General features: G+C 39.0%; 1 protein-coding gene across 5 annotated transcripts in view; it reads right to left on the bottom strand.

The window, feature by feature from the left end:
* The window catches only part of LOC127651699 (zinc finger protein 536-like), a 217589-nt gene that overhangs the window by 84447 nt on the left and 113723 nt on the right, over nucleotides 1–19419 (bottom strand). For all 5 annotated transcript variants that reach the window (XM_052137659.1, XM_052137688.1, XM_052137679.1 and 2 more), the window contains one exon: nucleotides 15103–17354. In XM_052137659.1, the coding sequence (XP_051993619.1) occupies nucleotides 15103–17353 (2251 nt within the window). In that variant the 5' untranslated portion in view covers nucleotide 17354. The remainder of the gene's footprint in view (nucleotides 1–15102; nucleotides 17355–19419) is intronic.

Genomic DNA, 19419 nt, shown 5'->3' with positions numbered 1-19419 from the left:
GTTTATGTACATTTTTCTGATTCCCAATATCTTCCCAAAGATCAAGTATGCCTTTTAAACCACACATTGATCATTCATATTAGATTAAAAATAAAAGAGAAGGTTTAATAGCACAGCAGATGCTTTGAAGTGCACCTGGCTGAAAAGTAGCATGATTGTGGAATATCAAAGGAGCAGATCTCAGGGTTAGCCTCAAGTCACTGGAGCACTGCATGAATGGACATTATTGGATAATGGTACAAGACACAGGAGGCTAAAATGCTTGTGGACTAAATTGAGTCTGTTATCACAGACAGGTCACAGTGCCGGTACCTGCTTCCACCACAGTTGTGAGAGAGAAAAGGGCAGATATCTGTTTCTCCTCTCTGATTACAGAGGGTATACAGAGGAGAAAAAAGATTTAAAGGGGAAAAAGTCTCAACTCTTTATTGATTTTATAATAGGCTTAATGGCAGAGAAATAAAGTGGAGGTCAGAGAGTGAACTCAAATGTTAGAAAATGACGTGACAAACACTAGCTTACCCGAAGGAAACAAATCTCTTCTTTCTTTCTTTCTTTCTTTCTTTCTTTCTTTCTTTCTTTCTTTCTTTCTTTCTTTCTTTCTTTCTTTCTTTCAGTTATTCTTATGTACTGCTTTAACAGCTTAATGAAAGATCTCTATAGACATTTAAAAAAATGTAAAAGCAATATCATATATTTAGGCTGTATACACTGAGAGAAATAAAAGGAAACCTGATAATTTTCCACTGTGTTTAAAGTTTGTGGTTATATGTATCAGAGTGCCAAAATACGGAATGTGAATTTTCTGTGTCGTTCTGTGTGGCAAAAGTGACCCCAACAGTAGGTAAACAAAGGTGATATCTAACCTCTAAATCAATAAGTCAACAACACCTCAATCATGGGTGATTGTTTAAAATGGGGAGGCAGAAGGCCAATTCAAGCCATTTTTTGCACTGAAAAGCCCTGTAATGTTAGGGCACAACAAAGCTCTGATCAGATTCTTCCATGACAGAGGAGCAGTGTGATGCTGTGTGTATGAGTTAAGAGTGTGTGTGTGTGCGTGTTTGAGGGTATATCAGTGTGTATGCGTATGGCCTGATATATGGATGATAACACTAATTAGCTCATTTTGTTTGGGGCACAACACTCATTAAAAAAACCCAGTGGGACCATTAACGTTACTGTCCCTGCAAAAACGCTCCAACCCCCAAATTAATCTCCTCAGCTCTCACTCCTAATGGCGACTGCTTCAGGTTGGGTTTTGGAATAAAATAAATAAACAACATAAAGATGTATTTGTGAGTGCTGATTTTTATAAAGTTTCTCAGCAATAGACACCCCCTTTCCCTTCAATTAAAATTCAATAATAGTAAAATTCACAAACACATTCTCTCTCAGCACCAATTACTCTATGTACCTTTTGCTCAAGGCTAAACTCCGAAACGGTGTATGCATAAGGATGCCGGATTCACCCGTGCCAGTTTTGACAGTGTTTTCTGCCTTATGTGGTAATGTACGCATAATTCCACTGCTTCGCTGCAGCTTGTGCTGCCATAAGGCACCACTTACAGTGAAACAGCAGAGTCTGATATCTCAGGCCTGTTAGGATTAGGAGAGTAGACGTAGCATCCTGCTAATAGACCGAACGTGGAAGCCGAAATCTCAAGGGTCAGTCATGCTGAATCTTTAACGTGTCTGGTTTTCACACCGTTTTTCAAACACCAAAACCTGTTCTGGGATTTTCATTCAGCTGCGTTTTGCAAGAGATCCGTGATGCAAGCTATCAAATATCAAGTCACAGTGCATGGCAAGCATCCATTCTTAAAACCCTTCCAGAAATGCTCACCCTCCTTCCGCCCCAATGAGGGCACATTTGAGAAAGTGGGAAATCATACTAACTAGGAGCCCACTCCTCGCCCGAGTCAGGCCTGGATGGAGGAGGTTGAAAAGGCTAATATTCTCTATATCCAAGCTGGATATTAGGAGTGTTGATGAGATCTATGAGTTTGCCATTTGCCCGTGGAGCGGCGAGGCTGCGGCAGAGCCGGGTACCATATGGCTGGTGAGAGATTTCCTCCCTCTTTTCCCCCTTTCTGTGCCTGACAGCTGGATGCCTGCTAACAGGGGACAGGGAGCTTGGCAGCTGCAAGCTGAGAGCAATGCTTTGATGCCATGCAACTAACGCAAACTTTCTACAGGTAGGTGAGGGGAGGATAAGACGTATAGACGGCGAGTGTGGGAAAGGGGCAAGAGGGAAATAGTGTGCCAAGAGAATGGGGAGGAGAGAAAATGCTTCTGGGAGCACATTAAAACGTACAGCTGGCAAGTACAAAAGTGAGAGAGCTTTTTTTTTATATATTTCTCTCTTTTTTCTTTCAGTCAAAGGGGCTTTCATCATCTGAAAAAAAAGCTTCATTTGGAAACAATGATGCAGGTATGAGGATGTTTTGAAGAGAATGAATAAAACACTTATTTTCCTCTTTTGCTGTTTTAATCAATGCAGAATAAAAGGCAGCTGGTAGAACATCGAATTTCACATGATAGAAAAGCTCTGCCTAGAATCTGAATTGGTAGATTAAAGACCGAATGCAATGGTGTCACTTTTGGGGGCGATGGGTGGCAATGATTCAAGTGTCTCTGCATGGAAGAAAATGGATAGCTCCACCATGCTGATGAGTCAAATGTCCCTCTTTTGGGGAAGCTTGTCAGCCCTCTCCTGTGAGAATGGAGAGGGGTAACACATAGACATTCTCAAGTGAAGATGCCACAGTGCCCTCCACTCCAATTCAAATGATGCACCTCTTATTAATCACGAATAGCTCACTCTAAACAGGAGGTAGTCATCTTCAAAGTGCCACTTGCTGTCACTGTCAGCAGTCTCAAAACAATGCAGTGGCCTGCTTTAGTTAGTTAGGAAGGAAACATATCCTGATGCCAAAACATCACTTTTTCTGAAAATGTGGGATGAAGTTTAAAAGAAGCAGAAAGAAGTTATCTCCATGATTAGCAGAAACAAGATGTCACAGTTTGGCTGCTGTCGAATTATACAGGTGTTTGTAGCAAACTGATGTTGGTAAAGACTTAAAATAGCATAAGCTGTATTTGTTTTGTTTTTCTAATAAAACATGGATTCTGTAATTAAACTGGCCCCTGCTTTCAGAACCCGAAGCAAGAACACACAAACAGGCATGATGTAACTTGCACACGCCCTGGAAGAATATTAAAGGAATAATTCACCCAAAAATGAAAATTCTTTTATCATTTACTCACCCTCATTTCATCCCAGATGTGTATGAATTTCTTTCTTCCGCAGAAAACAAATGAAGATTTTTAGAATAACAGCTCAGATTTGTAGGTCCTCACACTGCAAGTGAATGGTGACCAGAACTCACAAAGGAGACATAAAAGAAATCCATAAGACTCCAGTGGTTAAATTAATGTCTTTTGAAGAAATATGATAGGTATGGTTGATAAACAGATTAATATTTAAGTCCTTTTTTACTACCAATCTGCCCCTTTGACCAGCCCCAACCAGTAGGTAGCTGAATGTGAAAGTGTAGATTCACAGTTAAAAAGGGACTTACATATGTATTTGTTTCTAAACCAAACCTATCATATCACTTCAGAAGATGTGGATTTAATGTATGAATTACTTTTATACTGCCTATTGGGCCTTTAAAGTTCTGGTCGCCATTCACTTGCATTGTGAGGACCAACAGAGCAGAAATATTCTTAAAAAAAAAAAACTTTGCTTGTGTTCTACAGAAGAAACAAAGTCATACACATCTCGGATATCATAAGGGTTAGTAAATTATAAATTAATTTAAATTTTTGGGTGAACTAATAATAAATCCCTTTAATAATACACATGAGGACTTGAGTTTTAAGCGAGAGAAAAATAAATAATGTTTATGACAATAAATTTGTATCACTTATATAAATGCATCATGTTGTATAATTATTTATTCTCAAGTTTTAAGTGTTCACATTTTTCCCCTTCCGCTGTTCTTGTGTTTTTTTCGCACATGCTCTCTGCTTACTCGTTTGCCGTCATTATTTTAGACATTCATGAGCTTTCATTCCTCATAACACATACAGTGTTTTCACTCATTTAGAACTGCATTAATTTTCACCCCTGCCTCAATTCCACCATGTGTTCATATTTCCCTCGTCGTAGTTACTCTACTGCAGACAGGATGGCTACGTTGGGGCTGCTCTCTCTTGCCCTTGCTGCCAGTACAGGGGTCTGTTGGGGAGAGGTTTGCTCAACCAGTGCAGAATGGCATTCTGGATCTTTATTTCCCAGAGTTCCATTACCATCCAATTTTTTTGCCATCATAATCTCAGCATTCGGTGTTCAGCTCCAAAAAGCGCACAACTGATTTTTTAATTCCCTACAAGCACTGTATCTCCCAGCGTTTCTTTCCTTCTGTTTCTCCATTCCCTTGCCCTAGTGTTCTTTATACCTATTTCTTCCTCTCTAATTTCATCACACAGCATATCCTGTCTTTTTCAAGCTTTCTCTAAAGGCTTTATTAGCATGATCTGACCATCATTTGTTCATCTAAGTTTCCCTAACCATCCTTGCATTTAATCGTGGCCACACTTTTTTTTAACATCTCTTTCTCTCTCCCTCTTTTTCTTTCTTTCTTTCTTCCCAGCCCTCCCTCTTCTCTCTCTCTCTCTCTCTCTCTCTCTCTCTCTCTCTCTCTCTCTCTCTCTCTCTCTCTCTCTCTCTCTCTCTCCAGGCCCCCTGTTGCTGCCTGCTACCAGAGCCATGGTGTGGAGTTTGGCTGAAGCAGAGAGGAGCAGCTGGGCCAGGCTAACGGGGAATGATAATGACCTCAGAAATCTGCTCCTCGCTCCACAACAATAGGGTGCTCAGTCTAGTGGAAAATTGTGTTCATCAGCTAGCTCTGCTCACTTACTAATTGACATTGCCAAATATTTTAAGAACAATTGGAATGCACAGGCAAAAAAAAGAGGAAAGAGAGAAAGAGAGAGAGAGAGAGAAGAGAGAGAGAGAGAGAGAAAAGAGAAAATTAAGATCTTAATCCGTGGACTTTTTGCCCAATTTATTTTTGACCCTTCTTTTGCCTTTGATTAGAAGATAACTATCACTAAAATGAATATGGGGGGGGGGGGACTTTTCATGTCATTATCTGTCTCATGTCAGTGCCGTGATGTTGACACAAAGGCTTTTTTATGTGGCCTGTCAATTGGGTTAGGAGAGAGAGAGAGATGGAGAGATACTCATCAGTGCATGATGAATGCCTGTAAAGCCCCCCTTAGCCACAGCATGGCTAGGGGAAAAGGGGGGGGAACTTTGACATATGTGTCTTTTTTTCTAAATACTGTGTTTAATCTACATAATGATCTTGCTTTACACTCGTAACTTGTGTTTACACAACTGTATTTAAGACAGACAGGTAAACAGGAGAGAGACGGAGAGAGAGCTACCGAGACAGCGAGAAGCGGCGGCAAATGGAGAAGGAGGATTCTTCTGTCATGGTATCATATGGCTGGTCCTCCATATTTAATGAGACAAAGGTCAATGTATTCACTTGCTCTTTCACACAGGAGGCACCCCAATCATGCCAAAGTTAACTTGTTCAAACAAAGCGCCCTCCCACCCAGATATGCCATTTGTATGCACTGGTTTTAGAGAGAGAGGCGGTTTCATTCCAGAGGAATTCAGCTCTGACAGAGTAAGACAGCTGCCGCCCTCTGCTCACCAGACACAAATACTAAAGCACCATCCAACCTTTCAGCAAATAAAGTTTCATTCAAACAACTTTTTGTTGTCCTTTGTAAAGAATGGCATTGACAATAGTGACACTTTGTGTCTACTATTCCATTTAAGAAAAAAATGAAAAGCTTTTTCCTTCTTCCATGACTTTTTGTTATGGCTCAGTCAAGACGGGGCAGATTTTGTAACAAGTAGAATTAATAGTATACAAGATCACATTATTTCATTTAAAGTGATGACACCTTTTCCAGTCAGCTAAAAGATGTTATATTGATGCATTTAAAATATTAATTTTCAAACTCTCTTCCTCCCTCAGTATGACAGCCTTCTGTTGGGGAAAGATTAATGTTATGTTTTAATTATAAAAACATAAAACAGAAATGAAGATATGATGAAAAAGCCAAGCTCTGCCAAGGAGGCTTGTATGCAAAGGTAAGCAATGTTTTGGCAAAGACATGGAATTAAAATCTGGTATACTGCATGTGGCTTAATGTCTCTCTCTCTCTCTCTCTCTCTCTCATTCTCTATTTTTCTCTGAGCAGTACATAGCTTTCCGTTGTCTCCACAACCAAGCGGGGAATCCTAACAGGATCATTAAGACATAAAACAGACTGATAAATGTTTCATAAGGACTGCCCGTTGATAGCCTCACAGGGGTATGGTGAGCGCAGAGAAACGACACTCAATGCAGCTCTTTCATATACACTTTGGAATACAATTGGAATTTTAAATATAGTGGGGGAAAAAGCAATGCTAATTCCCACTATGGGTAATATTTACAAATTGTGAGAAAAGAGAGAGAGAGAGAGAGAGAGAGAGAGAGAGAGAGAGAGAGAGAGAGAGAGAGAGAGAGAGAGAGAGAGAGAGAGAGTATAACAAGGATAACAGAGAAAAGTGAGCATGCAAAACAGAGAAATCAAATGAGCTGCTGCTAAGGGGAAATAAATTGCCCTTTTATTGTTCAAGCGTGCACAAAAATACTAAGTCTACATTTATCTAAGACATGTCAATCAACTGAGCACAGTGACAATTAGCACGTTGAATAGAACTTTTATCATTTAAAGAAACCAGAGTCCTGACCCACTGTACTGGAATAAAGCAGTGTAATAACATTTCTCTCACACACCATGATTTATTTATTTATAAAATGTTGCTTTTTATTACATTTACTACTACCCCTACATAAAAGGACATATTTAAGAGGGGAATCACTGAGCTATAGTATCTATATGATAAATTTACATATGACGACTTGGAACTTTTAAACAAAATACGAGAGATGTGAAAACAAAAATGAGAGTGATACATGCTGGGTGAGAGGGCAGAGGGCACGAACTATAATGAAGGTGAATGATTGGTATAAACATTGACATAATTCTTCCAAGGTCTACACGTTTCTAATTAGCACATGGAAGAGAGAGAAAGAGAGAGAGTGAGAATCAGAGAGAGATGTGGTCTGTCCTCATTTTGAAGATTTGGGAGAGAAAAATAAAAAAATTAAGAAAGATGGAGAGAAGGAGGGAAGAGAGGGATATGCTGTTAATGATATGTAATACTTTATTCTACGACATTTTAGGGCTCATCTCAATTAATTTACTGTCACAACAGACTTCTTCACATACTGTATTTGAATGTTCAGAACCGTTATCTCAATTAATATTTCAGAACCCTTGTGACTGTGTGACAAAACAACGAAAAATCAATTTTGATAATTTATTGGAAATGGCTCATAAAAAGTCATTACCAAAAGTAGATAATTAAACATATATGTAGGAAGGTGATGTAATCTATAAACTATGTCATCAGAAAGACTGGTGTGACTAGGTGAATTGGACTGTGTCTCCACACGCATGCGGATAGTCAAGCATTTTGTATAGCAGTTTGGGTTATTTTGACTGTAATTACACTGCAATTACATTGTAACAGTAAGTCTGCATGTGTAATTACACCAATTTGTAATTGTGTAATTAGATGAATATCCATGCTTTATAACCTAAGGCATCTATTGGCAAATCCAATTTCAATTTGTATGGAAGTGTTTCCCCAAAACTGTGGCAAGCTGTAAAGACCTGGGGATATACTGATAATCCTTGCCATGTTAGAAATGCTCTTCCTCTTAAAAATATTTAGACATGGGGGATTCTCAACAGGAGTAAAAAGACAAGGCAGGTTTGTTGCCTTAAGCAACAGAGATCAGGCAGAAGAAAAGGGTAATTCATACAGACTAAATGCTTTTTCATTTGGTTTTCTCAAGTTGGTAGTTCTTGGGAAGCCTGGGTTAGTGAGGATATGTGTCCAGACCGGAGTGCTGAGTACCAAGGATGTGTTTTTGTATCCAAGGACTGTACTATACAGGGCCTGATTTTAGAAATGTACTGAATATATCTGGTATTTATTTGTATTTAAGGTAGCTATATGCAATGTTTAAAAAACAAATATAATAATAATAATAATAAAAATAATAACATTTAACAGATTTATACATGGGGAAATAAAACAAGAACAACTACTTCCTTTGATTTTAGTCTAGTTCTGATGACATCACTACCATTTATGCCTTTTTTTTTTTCTTCAACCTCTTTGCTAAATTTGTTTGAAAGTGTGTGTGTATGTGTGTATGTGTGTGTTCTGGCATTCAGTGTATGGTTTTCTTTAAGACCCCCCCCCTCTCTCTCTCTCTCTCTAAGCTGTCACTCAAAGGCTCACAATAATGAATTCAGAAACACTATCAGGAATGAGCCCCCCACCCCTACCCCGACCCCTTGTTTATGAAGCCCAATTCAGATTGCAGAATCTGAAATAACAATTGATTCTCTCCTCAGTCAAGCCAATCTTGTAATGGTAATAAGAAATAAAAGAGAATGGAGAAAAATGCAATAAACTAAAGAAGAGTGAAGGAAATAGTTGGAAGGGATGTACATAGGCTGGAAATTCTATTGCAAAAAGCATATTTAAAGGTTGATTATTGAGAGCAGAGGAGAAAGGCTTTTAGAGGACATTTCTGAGGCAACTTTTTTTTCCTTTTTATCAGTCTCTCTCTGTGTTAAACAAGTACAGTGTCAAAGACAAAAGCGATTGTGTCGACCTTCTTTCACAGTTGAGATGTTATTGTTGATTACTGTAATTCAAGTTTAACTCAAAATTGCAGTAGGTAGGTGGTTTAGAGGTTGGGTGAGCTCTCTAAAAGGAGACAGCAGATGAAGCTGCCGTATGTTAAAGAGAAGGTGAAAAAAAATAATTCACAGATGATAAAGGAAGTCTGTTCTCTTTGGGTTAGAGGAACATGTGCGATATTAAAAGTAAAACAGAGGTATGTCAGGCCACATCCTGTTGCATAGTTTGTAAACATACACCCCAAAAAAAAACACGTTCATATCCAAAGAAAAATGGGTCATGAAAATTGTTTCCTTTTCTCAATTCTTTCTAATTAAAAGTCAGGCATTTAATGTGTATATTGTTGGCAAGAGAAGAAATAATTTGTTCTGCACCTTATACAATTGTGGGGAAAATAAAGTTAAACAACACTTAACATAAAAGCCCCAGAAGGCACATAAACAGTGCAACATTCCTTTCCTGTATATCACACCATTAGCTTTGCAGGGTTTAGTGAGTACATGCTTCATGACATGGCCTGAAAGTGCAGCTGGGCAGCAACAAGGGATTTCAGCTGGTCATCACACTACCTTGACACTAACTTACATGCTGGGTGGAGAGAGCGAGAGAGAGAGAGAGACATTTGACATTTAAAAAACCCTTTATTAATTCAATAACATTTGGGATTAACTAGATTTGATCTTCATGAACCAAAGAACCTAAAACCGTCTTAAGACGATTTGCAATTGATTTAGACAATATCTTATAATCAGAATTAAGAACAGCAACAGGTCTCCAGTTTTTAAGTAAACACAAATCACCTTTCTTTGGAAGAAGAGAAAGGACTGCCCTTTGACAACTTGTAGGCAGTTCCTCCAGTTTATAACTTTCTTCAAGAACTTTAAAGAAGTCCTGTCCAATTATTCCCCAAAGAGATTTGTAGAATTCTGCGGTAAGTCCATCAAGGTCTGGTACTCGACCAGTCGAGAGTTGTTTTACTGCATCAGTTACTTCTTCAAAGGTAATGTTGGAATCTAGAAAAAGTCTTTCATCTTCTTTCAAAATTGGTAAGTCTTTAAAAAGTTCACATGTTGTATTCAGATCAATGTCTTCTTTTGCAAATAATTTAGAATAAAAATCAACAGCAGTTCTTCTCATCATTAAGGGATCTGAAGTAGTATGTCCATCGGGTCTTCGTAAACAATGCATACAATTATTATGAACAACCTTCTTTTCCAAATTAAAAAAATATTTTGTGGGTGCATCCATATCATTAATGGAAATAAACCTTGCTTTAATAAGTGCTGATTTCACTTTCTGATGTAAAATACCTCTTAATTCGTGTTTTTTAGATAACAAATTTTCTTGGATTCCCATGTCATTCTTATCAATCAAAGAAACATATAATGCAGAAATATCTTCTTCTAATTTAGACATTTTCCTTTTTAAACTAGTCCAAGCTTGTGATGAATATTGTTGGCAGAAAAGCTTAATTTGAACTTTCCCCACCTCCCACCATTGAAGAAGATTTTCATAATTACTTTTTTGTTCTATCCAGTGATTCCAAAAAAGGTTAAATTTTTCATGGAAATCAAGATTCTCTAATAACTTATTACTAAATCTCCAATAAGAATAATGAGGGGTAGTTTGTGTTACAATCATTTTTAAAGAAATTAAATGATGATCTGAAATAGAGCTTGGGCTTATATGTGTCTCTTCTATTCTACTGCACATTGTATTCTTGATATAAAATCTATCTAAACGTGCTGCACTGATCCTATTTTCTGTCACTTTAATCCATGTATATTGTTTAACTGCTTTATTTCTCTCTCTCCAAATATCAATAAGTCCAATTTGCGTAATAATCTCACTTAAAGATACTGCTGATAAAAAATTAGGTTCTTCTCCATTTCTATCACGAGTAAAATCCAAAGTACAATTCCAATCTCCTCCAACTACTAAAAAATCTTCATTCATAAGAGAGGAAACTGCATCTTTAAGTTTAAGAAAAAAAGCTATTCTCTCTCTACCTGTTGTAGGAGCGTAAACATTTATTAACCCAAAAACTCTATTTTTTTATTTCTACTATGAGAGCAAGCAGGCGCCCTTTCACTACCTCATTTTTAGACAAAATTTTAACTTTACATCTGGGTGAAAATAATATTGCCACCCCTGCACAAAGGTTAGTGCCATGACTCAAGACATGATCCCCTTCCCACCACATCTCCAAATCAGTTTCATTTTCTTCATTACTATGTGTTTCTTGTACAAACACAACTTGAATTTCTTTCAAATTCAAACATTCCTTTAATAAAGGCCATTTACTTCTGTCCCTTGCCCCATTTATATTTAAGGATCCTATTTTAAGAACATCCATATCCAGGGGAAAGGTAAAAGAAAAAGAAAGAAAAAAAAACACAAAAAGCCAGATCCCCATGTGCATTTATTTAGAGCTAGTTCTAGAATATCTACGTTTACCCTTCATCTTTTTAACTATTTGTCTAACTGCTGTCAAATATTTCTTTAGTCTGAACCTTTTTTGCTGCGACAAAACCTCAACACTGCAATCTTTACGAGCTTTCATTACGGATGCAATAAATTTCTCTAGGTCAGGAAAAAACTCTTCAACATCAACACTCCTCCCTTTAGTATCATCCAGGAAACTATTTATTTGTTCAACAGAATAAAAATCTCCATATCTACCAACGTCTACATCAATGCATGAATCGTCATCTCTAGTACTCTCGTCTTCGGACTCTTTTTCCGCTTCATCATTTGAACCTGTAACGTCTTATTGCATTCTATCGTCTTTTAAACCACCAGTATCAACATCATTACAACTATTAGACGAAACTTCTTCGTTTGTACCCTCGATACTTCCAGGCGCGTTTTCACTCACCTCTACTCCACCGCTAGCTTCATTTACTCCCTTTCCATCTCCATCCTCTTTCCGAGCACTTGCATCACTCAACGGCTTTCCGCTGCAGTCGCTCCATTCCTCGCACCCACCAAACCCGACGTCCCTGCTTCTTCCTCGGCCTGTTGTTTATGAGGGCAAGATAATCTCTTATGACCGATATCTCCACACTCAAAACAACGTAGCGTGTCAGTACTCGCGTAAACCATATATGAGCTCTCTCCACATTTCACTCGAAACGAAACATCCAGTGTTTTAGTAGGAGCGGTCAAAAACATAAACACTTGTCGTCTAAAAGACAGTACATGCTTAAGTTCGGTAGATTTACAACCTAATGGAATCGTCTTTACAGCACTAGCCATCTTTCCGAACCGAATTAATTCACGCACTAACGCGTCATCTTTAATAAAAGGGGGTATATTGGAAATAGTCACTTTTGTAGCTGGAGCAAAAAGAGGTGTAACGGGCTCAAATGTTTCTTTCACCCAAATGCCACTTCCAATTATCCTGGTTACTAATTGTTCGTTTTTTAAAAAGACGACAACTGCCTTGTTCATGCGAGAGGCAGAAACAATGTTTTCATGGCCTACCTGTTCTCCTGTTGCTAACAGCACCTCCTCAATCGCTGTGCCTGCCTCGGGAACGCACCTAAAACCATTCCGAAGCGAAAGAGATGACTCTTCCCCCGCAGGGAAAGAAGCCATCCCGCTATACTAAACTACAAAACTTTACTTTTTTAAAGTGATGAAAGTAAATAATAAAAAGAAAACAAAAAAAAAAATAGATGAAAACTGTACAAAAAAGAAACTTCACGCTCTCACACGTGCCTCTCACACACCGCACTCGCTCCCAGCATGCACCACCACACAGAGAGAGAGAGAGAGAGAGAGAGAGAGAGAGAGAGAGAGAGAGAATAAAAACTATTGAATTACACAATATCCTTTTTTCTGACTTTAGTTATAGGTCCACCAATAATACCATGAGGGAAGCATATCTCTTGCCTCTATGGGAGAATGTCATAAAATAATTCAGACACAGAATTATGTGAGTGTATGTATGGAGTTTACCATAAAGCATTTTAGTGGGCCAGATGCAGTATTGGACACTATTATATTGAGCGATAATATCAAAATAGTGCTCTTAGTGTAGCAAATTCAAAGCAATATGTGTGGCAAAGCAACACTGCCCACATCTCAAAAAATGCCATACCTACAGTGAAGTATTGTGGTGGTAGCATCATGCTGTGGAACTGCTGTAGGCACTGTGTTAAAAACAGAATGAAGAATGGATGGTGCACAATATAGATGTTGTATATTCTGCAAGGGAACGTGTTTCAGCCTGCTAAAAATACCAAAGCTTGTGAGAAAATGTATCTTTCCTCAAGATAATGGTAAAAAAACATATGACTATTTCCAAGATATAAATCTAATTGAGGAACTGTTCCATTATTTGAAAATTGAGGAGCACACGGGTCATCTGACTAACCTGGCACAAATCTTTGTAGAGAAAAGCTCCAAAACACACCTGAAGAAAGAGTGTGTAAAGCAGATACATACTCTGTCATCACTACAAAAAAATGTCTCAGCAAAATATAAAAATGTGGCATTATGTGTGCAATTTGTTTTGGTTTTGTTAAGATTTTTTTTAATTAAAACAATGTCACGTGAAAATTATTAATAGAGAATTTCATTATCAAAGAGATAATATTATCAAATAGATAATTATTAGAAAATATTATCAAAGAGATAAAAAATGAGAGAACAGTATAATTGTATATTAAATATATAGAAACAAAGAGAGAGAAAGAGCATAGGAAAATAGCAAGTAAATGAGGGCAAAAGTGAAGGGCAAATGAGAGGGAAAGACAATCTTAGGTATGGCGATAAATCATAAAATCAACAATTTGTCTGACTTGTGTGGCTTCTCATGCACAATAAATACCACAAGAGTGCAGAAGAATCAATAAATAAATGGTATATTCATTCTCTGTCCCATGATTCAGTTAGCGCTTAGCCTTTTGTTATTAAACACTAATCACTTTAATTCCAAATACCCTGCCAATCTTACAAAGGCTTGAGATGAGTTTATAAAATGCCATGAGCTAAATCTCAAAAGTAGTAGTAAAAGAGATGCAAAAGAAATAAACTTACTGCATTAAAATTCACAGGATAATTACTTCCATAGACAGCCTGCTTTCTGTAGAGAAGTGTTTAGGTTTAATATTCTAAGTAAAGAAAATAGGTTTTATCTTCTTCTTATTTTCATTAATTCCTAATTGGGGTGGGGGTTGTCTGTTATTATTCCCTAGATTAAAATAAACATAGCCCATTGCATGTTCAAACTCATCTCACTACATGAGGGTGATAAGGACTGGGAATGAATAAACAATTTCTTTTTTGCTGTTGAAATTAAGTTGATTAGAGCTTTAAACTAAGCCACATTTATTTATTTATTTATTTATTTATTTTTCAATTTAAAAGCACGTTATACCCAGCAATTTTTTTTTGACCTGCTTTATATGTATATCTTTAATTAGTGTCTTGTTTAGCTTAAGCTAACTGATTATCACATAGACGTGACCTAATTAACAGCCAGGCTGCTTAACAGTGGTGTACTACCCCGAGGAATGAGAAAGTTACCTTTAAAACTTCTGTAATCATTAGCTGCAGCTTCACTTAATCCCACTAAACATATATTTTATCTCACAAGCTCTGAGTTCCTCTGTTAGGGTGGGGTCACTGACCTATCCCCAGGAGGAGGATGTTTTAATCACACATAACATGTCCATTTTTCCTAAATTGTGAGCTGTATGGATCCACTGCAGTAAGATGGCCAAATTAATGAAATTGTGTTAGCAAGACATCAGCTTTTTCACAGTTAAAAATAGTAAGGAATAATGTAAACTTGTGTGAGTGCACTCAGAGAGACTTTGATGGGTATTTGAACCGTAACATCAATTCTCAGTGTAATGGAATGAATGTGCTGCTCAGATTTACGCTGGCATTTTATATACATTTCAAGCAGATTTGATCACCTTATCACATACTGACACAACATTCTCACAATCACCCATTTTCTGTGAATTGTAAGAATCAACTGCCAAGCATACCTTGTTTCACAATAGTTGCCAATAGATAAATGCCATTGTTGAAATTGCTGTATAAATATATTGAGTATTAAAGAACTAAAGCCTGTGGAGTTCACACAAGTTTTGAGACTGTAATGCCAGATAGTTTACTAAAAAGTGCATTTATTTAAGCAGAGTCTTTACTAAGTATTTCAATATCCTTCTTTCTTGTTTACATAGTAGTATTGAATCAGAAATCTGCAGAATAGATCTTACCCGAAGATGGAGAAGATGGGTGGGGACTGTCATCCTGCACACTGCCTGTTTGCGAGTGTCCCCCTCCAGCACCACTTTCCTCCGTCACATTGGAGGAGCCTGGGGTGGTGGATCGGCTAATGGACTGAGACTCTGGGTCGCTTGCTGAGCCACGCCTTTCGTCCAGACCATGCTGGGAGCTCTCATCTAGGGTTCGGCGGTCTTTGTTGTGCACTCGAGAGTGTACCACCATTTGGTGATAGGTTCTAAAGACTCTGCCGCAGTCAGGACACTCAGTTGGTTTCTCTTTTAGACCAGCCAGGCTGTACTCAAGCCCTTGGCCAAGGCCCAGACCCCCATGGTGAGGTAAGAACTCACGGTGGGCATCAAAGCCTACACCCTCATCTTTCATGGGCATTATTCCTCCACTGGTCTTCACTCCATGGAGGACTTCAGGGTGTTTCTTCTGCTTATAACCATTACTAGAACCTAAGGTTTGGTGCTCATGCTTTTCTTTGCCAAATGGAACAATCCCAGCTGCACTGGCAAGTTCATCTTCTTGTCCGTGCCCCCCATGGTGTTGCTCTTTTGGTATGAAGGAGCGTTCCATGGCCATTCCACGTGCCATTATTTGCCAGGCTTGGTAGCTGTTCAGGGGGTCCATCTCTGCTACTTTAGCTGCAGCTTGTAACCGCTCCATACAGCTTGACTTCAGAGGAGGCACTAGGTTCAGGCAACCCAAGAGTGAGCGCTTGTCATTTTCACCTAATCCATGGCCAATGCTGGTTTCTGGGCTCAGTAGTTTTCCAAGCATCTCCTTCTCCTTCATAGCTATACCAGCCTTGGCCAGCATCTGATGCTGGTTTTCAGCCAGGCCTTGCTTTTCAGGTGAGAGGAAGCCACTTTGTAGGCAAGAAATGTAACGTGAATACAAGTTGGCATGGGCTTCTTGAGCCAGGCTACTCATGGTGTTAATAGAGGGTCCATCTTCATCAGCTCCTCCGCCAACAGGAGGCTTGTTCTTGATGGCCAGCTTGTTAAGATGCACCTTCATGTGATTCTTCAGGAACCAGGGCTCCTTGAAACGACGTCCACAGATCTGGCAGCAATGTTCAAAGGAGTCCTTGTGTTTCCGCATGTGGCCTTTCAGAAACCAAGCTTGGCTGAAAACTTGGCCACAGACCTCACAGCGAAATTCACTGGCAGGCTTCTCTCCACTGCCAGCTCCTGTGCCCTGTCCCTGAGCCGATTCAGCTGTGATGTGGGTTTTCTCCACATGACTGATGAGGTCCTCCTCCTGGGAGGCAGCAAATTCACACAGGGTACACTTGTAGGGCTTGTGGAGAATGCGAATGTGGCGGTCTAGCTCTTCACGCTTTTTAAATTTACCCTTGCAGAAAGTGCAGCGAAACCCTTGGGATGGGTTGAGGGCTTGATCATCTTGAAGGTTGGTACCTGCAGGCTTAGGTGAGGCAGACGGCTGAGTCAGTGTATCAGGTGAGCCACCAAGACTCGGTGGAGTGAGCATACCACAGGCAGAGCCGGGCTGTTGCTGGTTGTGACCTTGTATACCCAAGTGGGGCGGAAGAGGTTGGGAGGGCTGCAGCAGGCTGCTCCTCATTTGCTTATCACGTAGAATGGCCCTCTCTTCCAGTTCATGAAGAAGCCTGTTTTCTTCACGTACACGACCACGACCCTTACCAAGATTTCCCAATTTATGGGTACGGAGGTGGATCTTCAAGTTACCCTTCTGAGCAGCTCGGTGGTCACAATAGGGGCATTTAAAGGGCTTCTCTCCAGTGTGTGTACGCATATGAAGAGACAGTATGCTGTTAAAGCGGAAGCGTTTACCACATAGCGGACAAGGGTATTTGCGGTTCTTGCGGGCATCATCTTCTATATCATTCATGTGTGACATGATTCCTAAGTTCTGCCCATTAAGAAATTGTTGCAAATCAACTCGGCCATTCAGACCACTTAGGGCTCCCACATCCATGTCACGGTTAAGCTGGTTGGCCAGTAAAGCCATCTGACTGCTGATTGGCTGACTAGCTAAGGCAGCATGTGTTTTCTCATCCAGTGGGGTGGCTGCCTTCTCCTCTGGGATCTGTTGGCAACTTTGTAGTTCAGGAAAGGCATGGCCCAGCTGGGCAGTCAGCTGGTGCAGTTTCTGACTGATTGGGTAGCGGCCATTAAGTACTGCATTGCTGAGATGGGTGTCAGCATCTGGGACCACAGAGGATACACCAAGGCACAAACTAGAGTCCTCCATCCTAGAAGACAAAAACACAGAACAGGTATTGAGTCAGGTATTCAAAAGCACTGAACAACAAATATTCAGTCATCACACACCTTCTTTAGCCTTAAGGCATTATTGATAAACACTGTAGACAATCAGCAGGAAACACTGCACAATACAGATGTAAAATTATATAAAGAACATCAGGTACTGTACATTGTAACAAATATCAACAATAGATGTAAACATGCAATAATTTGGACAGAATATATTGTAGCAAACTTTCTCAACCTCACCATTATCTGCAAATGGCTAGTGTTGAACACCCAATCTGAGCTCAGGTTTTTAAAAAAAATAACATTTACCTTTTGAGATACTGTGGTAAAGGTCATATTTCCAAGTTAAAGCACAGTCTCAGACATTAAAGTTGTAGACATTAGAACAAACACAAAGGTGTTTGATATTTTGTTAAATTGGGCGCAGGTATGGAAATAAAAAAAGAAAACAACAGCAAATAGATTATTGTATATATACTCTTTTTATATATATACTCCACAGATTATATTGTATTGTCTGGCAAAGGAAATCAAACCATATGGCAGTTAATTCAGTTCATTCTTGAGTACCCCTTTGTGTGTAAGCAGTCTGAATATGGTGTGAGGAAATGGTTAACAACAATGACTGCACTTCAGTGACAAGTGTGAAGAAAAAAAAAGTGAGTTAATCTCTGTCTGATTTATGAAGAACTACATGTACTCTCACATTTGGGGAGAGAACTTGCAAATCTCAGAAATTTTTCTCAAACAGTAACACAATTTTGGAAGAAATAATTACCCAGTAAACACGGCAAGGCGCTGCATAATTAAGCTACTTGGTCCCATCCTATCAGAATCCCTCCAATTACACGCATTAATGAAACAGAGCAATGGTATTGTCATGAAGCAGCCGCAATACTACAATTATGATATTAACAATAGCACTTAAAACCAAGGGGTTACTCCAGTAAACACAAGCCCTTATCTCGCTGCTGCGACACTTGTCTTGACGTAATTTTCCATTAAGAGGCGCATTACATTTGATGCAAATCATTCTTTGTTCACCTTTTTTTCCCCTCTCTGTTCTCTCGCACTTATATGGCTTTCAGATGAGAAGAAAACAACAGTTAGCTTTATTGAAAGGGTCCCCAATATATCAGAGGCTTCCTAGTCATTTTAAATGGCCACAGAGTGGCCCAATGCACTGTCATGCTAAGATGAATACACGAGCAGTGCCTGTTGTCATCTTACTTGTTTGTGCTTATTTAGGATGCTGCTTACTGTCTTAAGGAAGGATAATGATGTTGAGGTATTCCCCTGCAACTGACAGGGTCAAGCTTCAGAACAACATAGACAGTTTTGCTTTGGTCAACAAAATATTGTATAATATCTCATTATGCTGATTAGTATGCTGCCTGGCGTAACAGTGGCTATGCACTTTAACACATGATTATAAACATAAAATAAATGAACAGTGGTTGTTTTAACAGAGACAATGGTGAGAGCAGGTGTTCAGGAAATTGGGTCTAGAATGAAGCTTTCACTCCTCTTCACCTGTATTTAGAAACACATGCTGGTGCCCACTTATAATCTATTTCTCTCAAGCACACTCATCATCACCTGAGGCAGGGTAAGGTGTGCTGGGGAGGGTATCCACACCCTTTGGTCATTAATAAATCTTTGTAAATGGTTCAGATTGACCAATTTTACTTACTGGAGACGGAAAACATAATGACTCAGCACCTGCAGTTTATATGCTGCTGACATATTATATTTCAGTATTCCTAATGGCAGTATGACAGCTAGCTCTTTAACATGAGTGCCAGTGGATCCTAAAAACACTTTACAAACATACATGTCTGTCTGTGACATGACCCAATGCACAATAAAACAAATAATGGATTTATTTTTTTGACAAGCAGCAGCAATTGGAGGTCTGATAACTGGTCTGATAATCAAACAAAAGTGCACTTGTTGAGACAAATACACAAGTCTAACAAACCAACACACACACACACACACACACACACACACACACACACACACACACAAAGAGAGAGAGAC

This window comes from Xyrauchen texanus, chromosome 1 (assembly GCF_025860055.1).
Source record: "Xyrauchen texanus isolate HMW12.3.18 chromosome 1, RBS_HiC_50CHRs, whole genome shotgun sequence".
In the NCBI taxonomy this organism is placed as follows: Eukaryota; Metazoa; Chordata; class Actinopteri; order Cypriniformes; family Catostomidae; genus Xyrauchen; species Xyrauchen texanus.
This window is presented reverse-complemented; position numbering and strand designations above follow the sequence as displayed.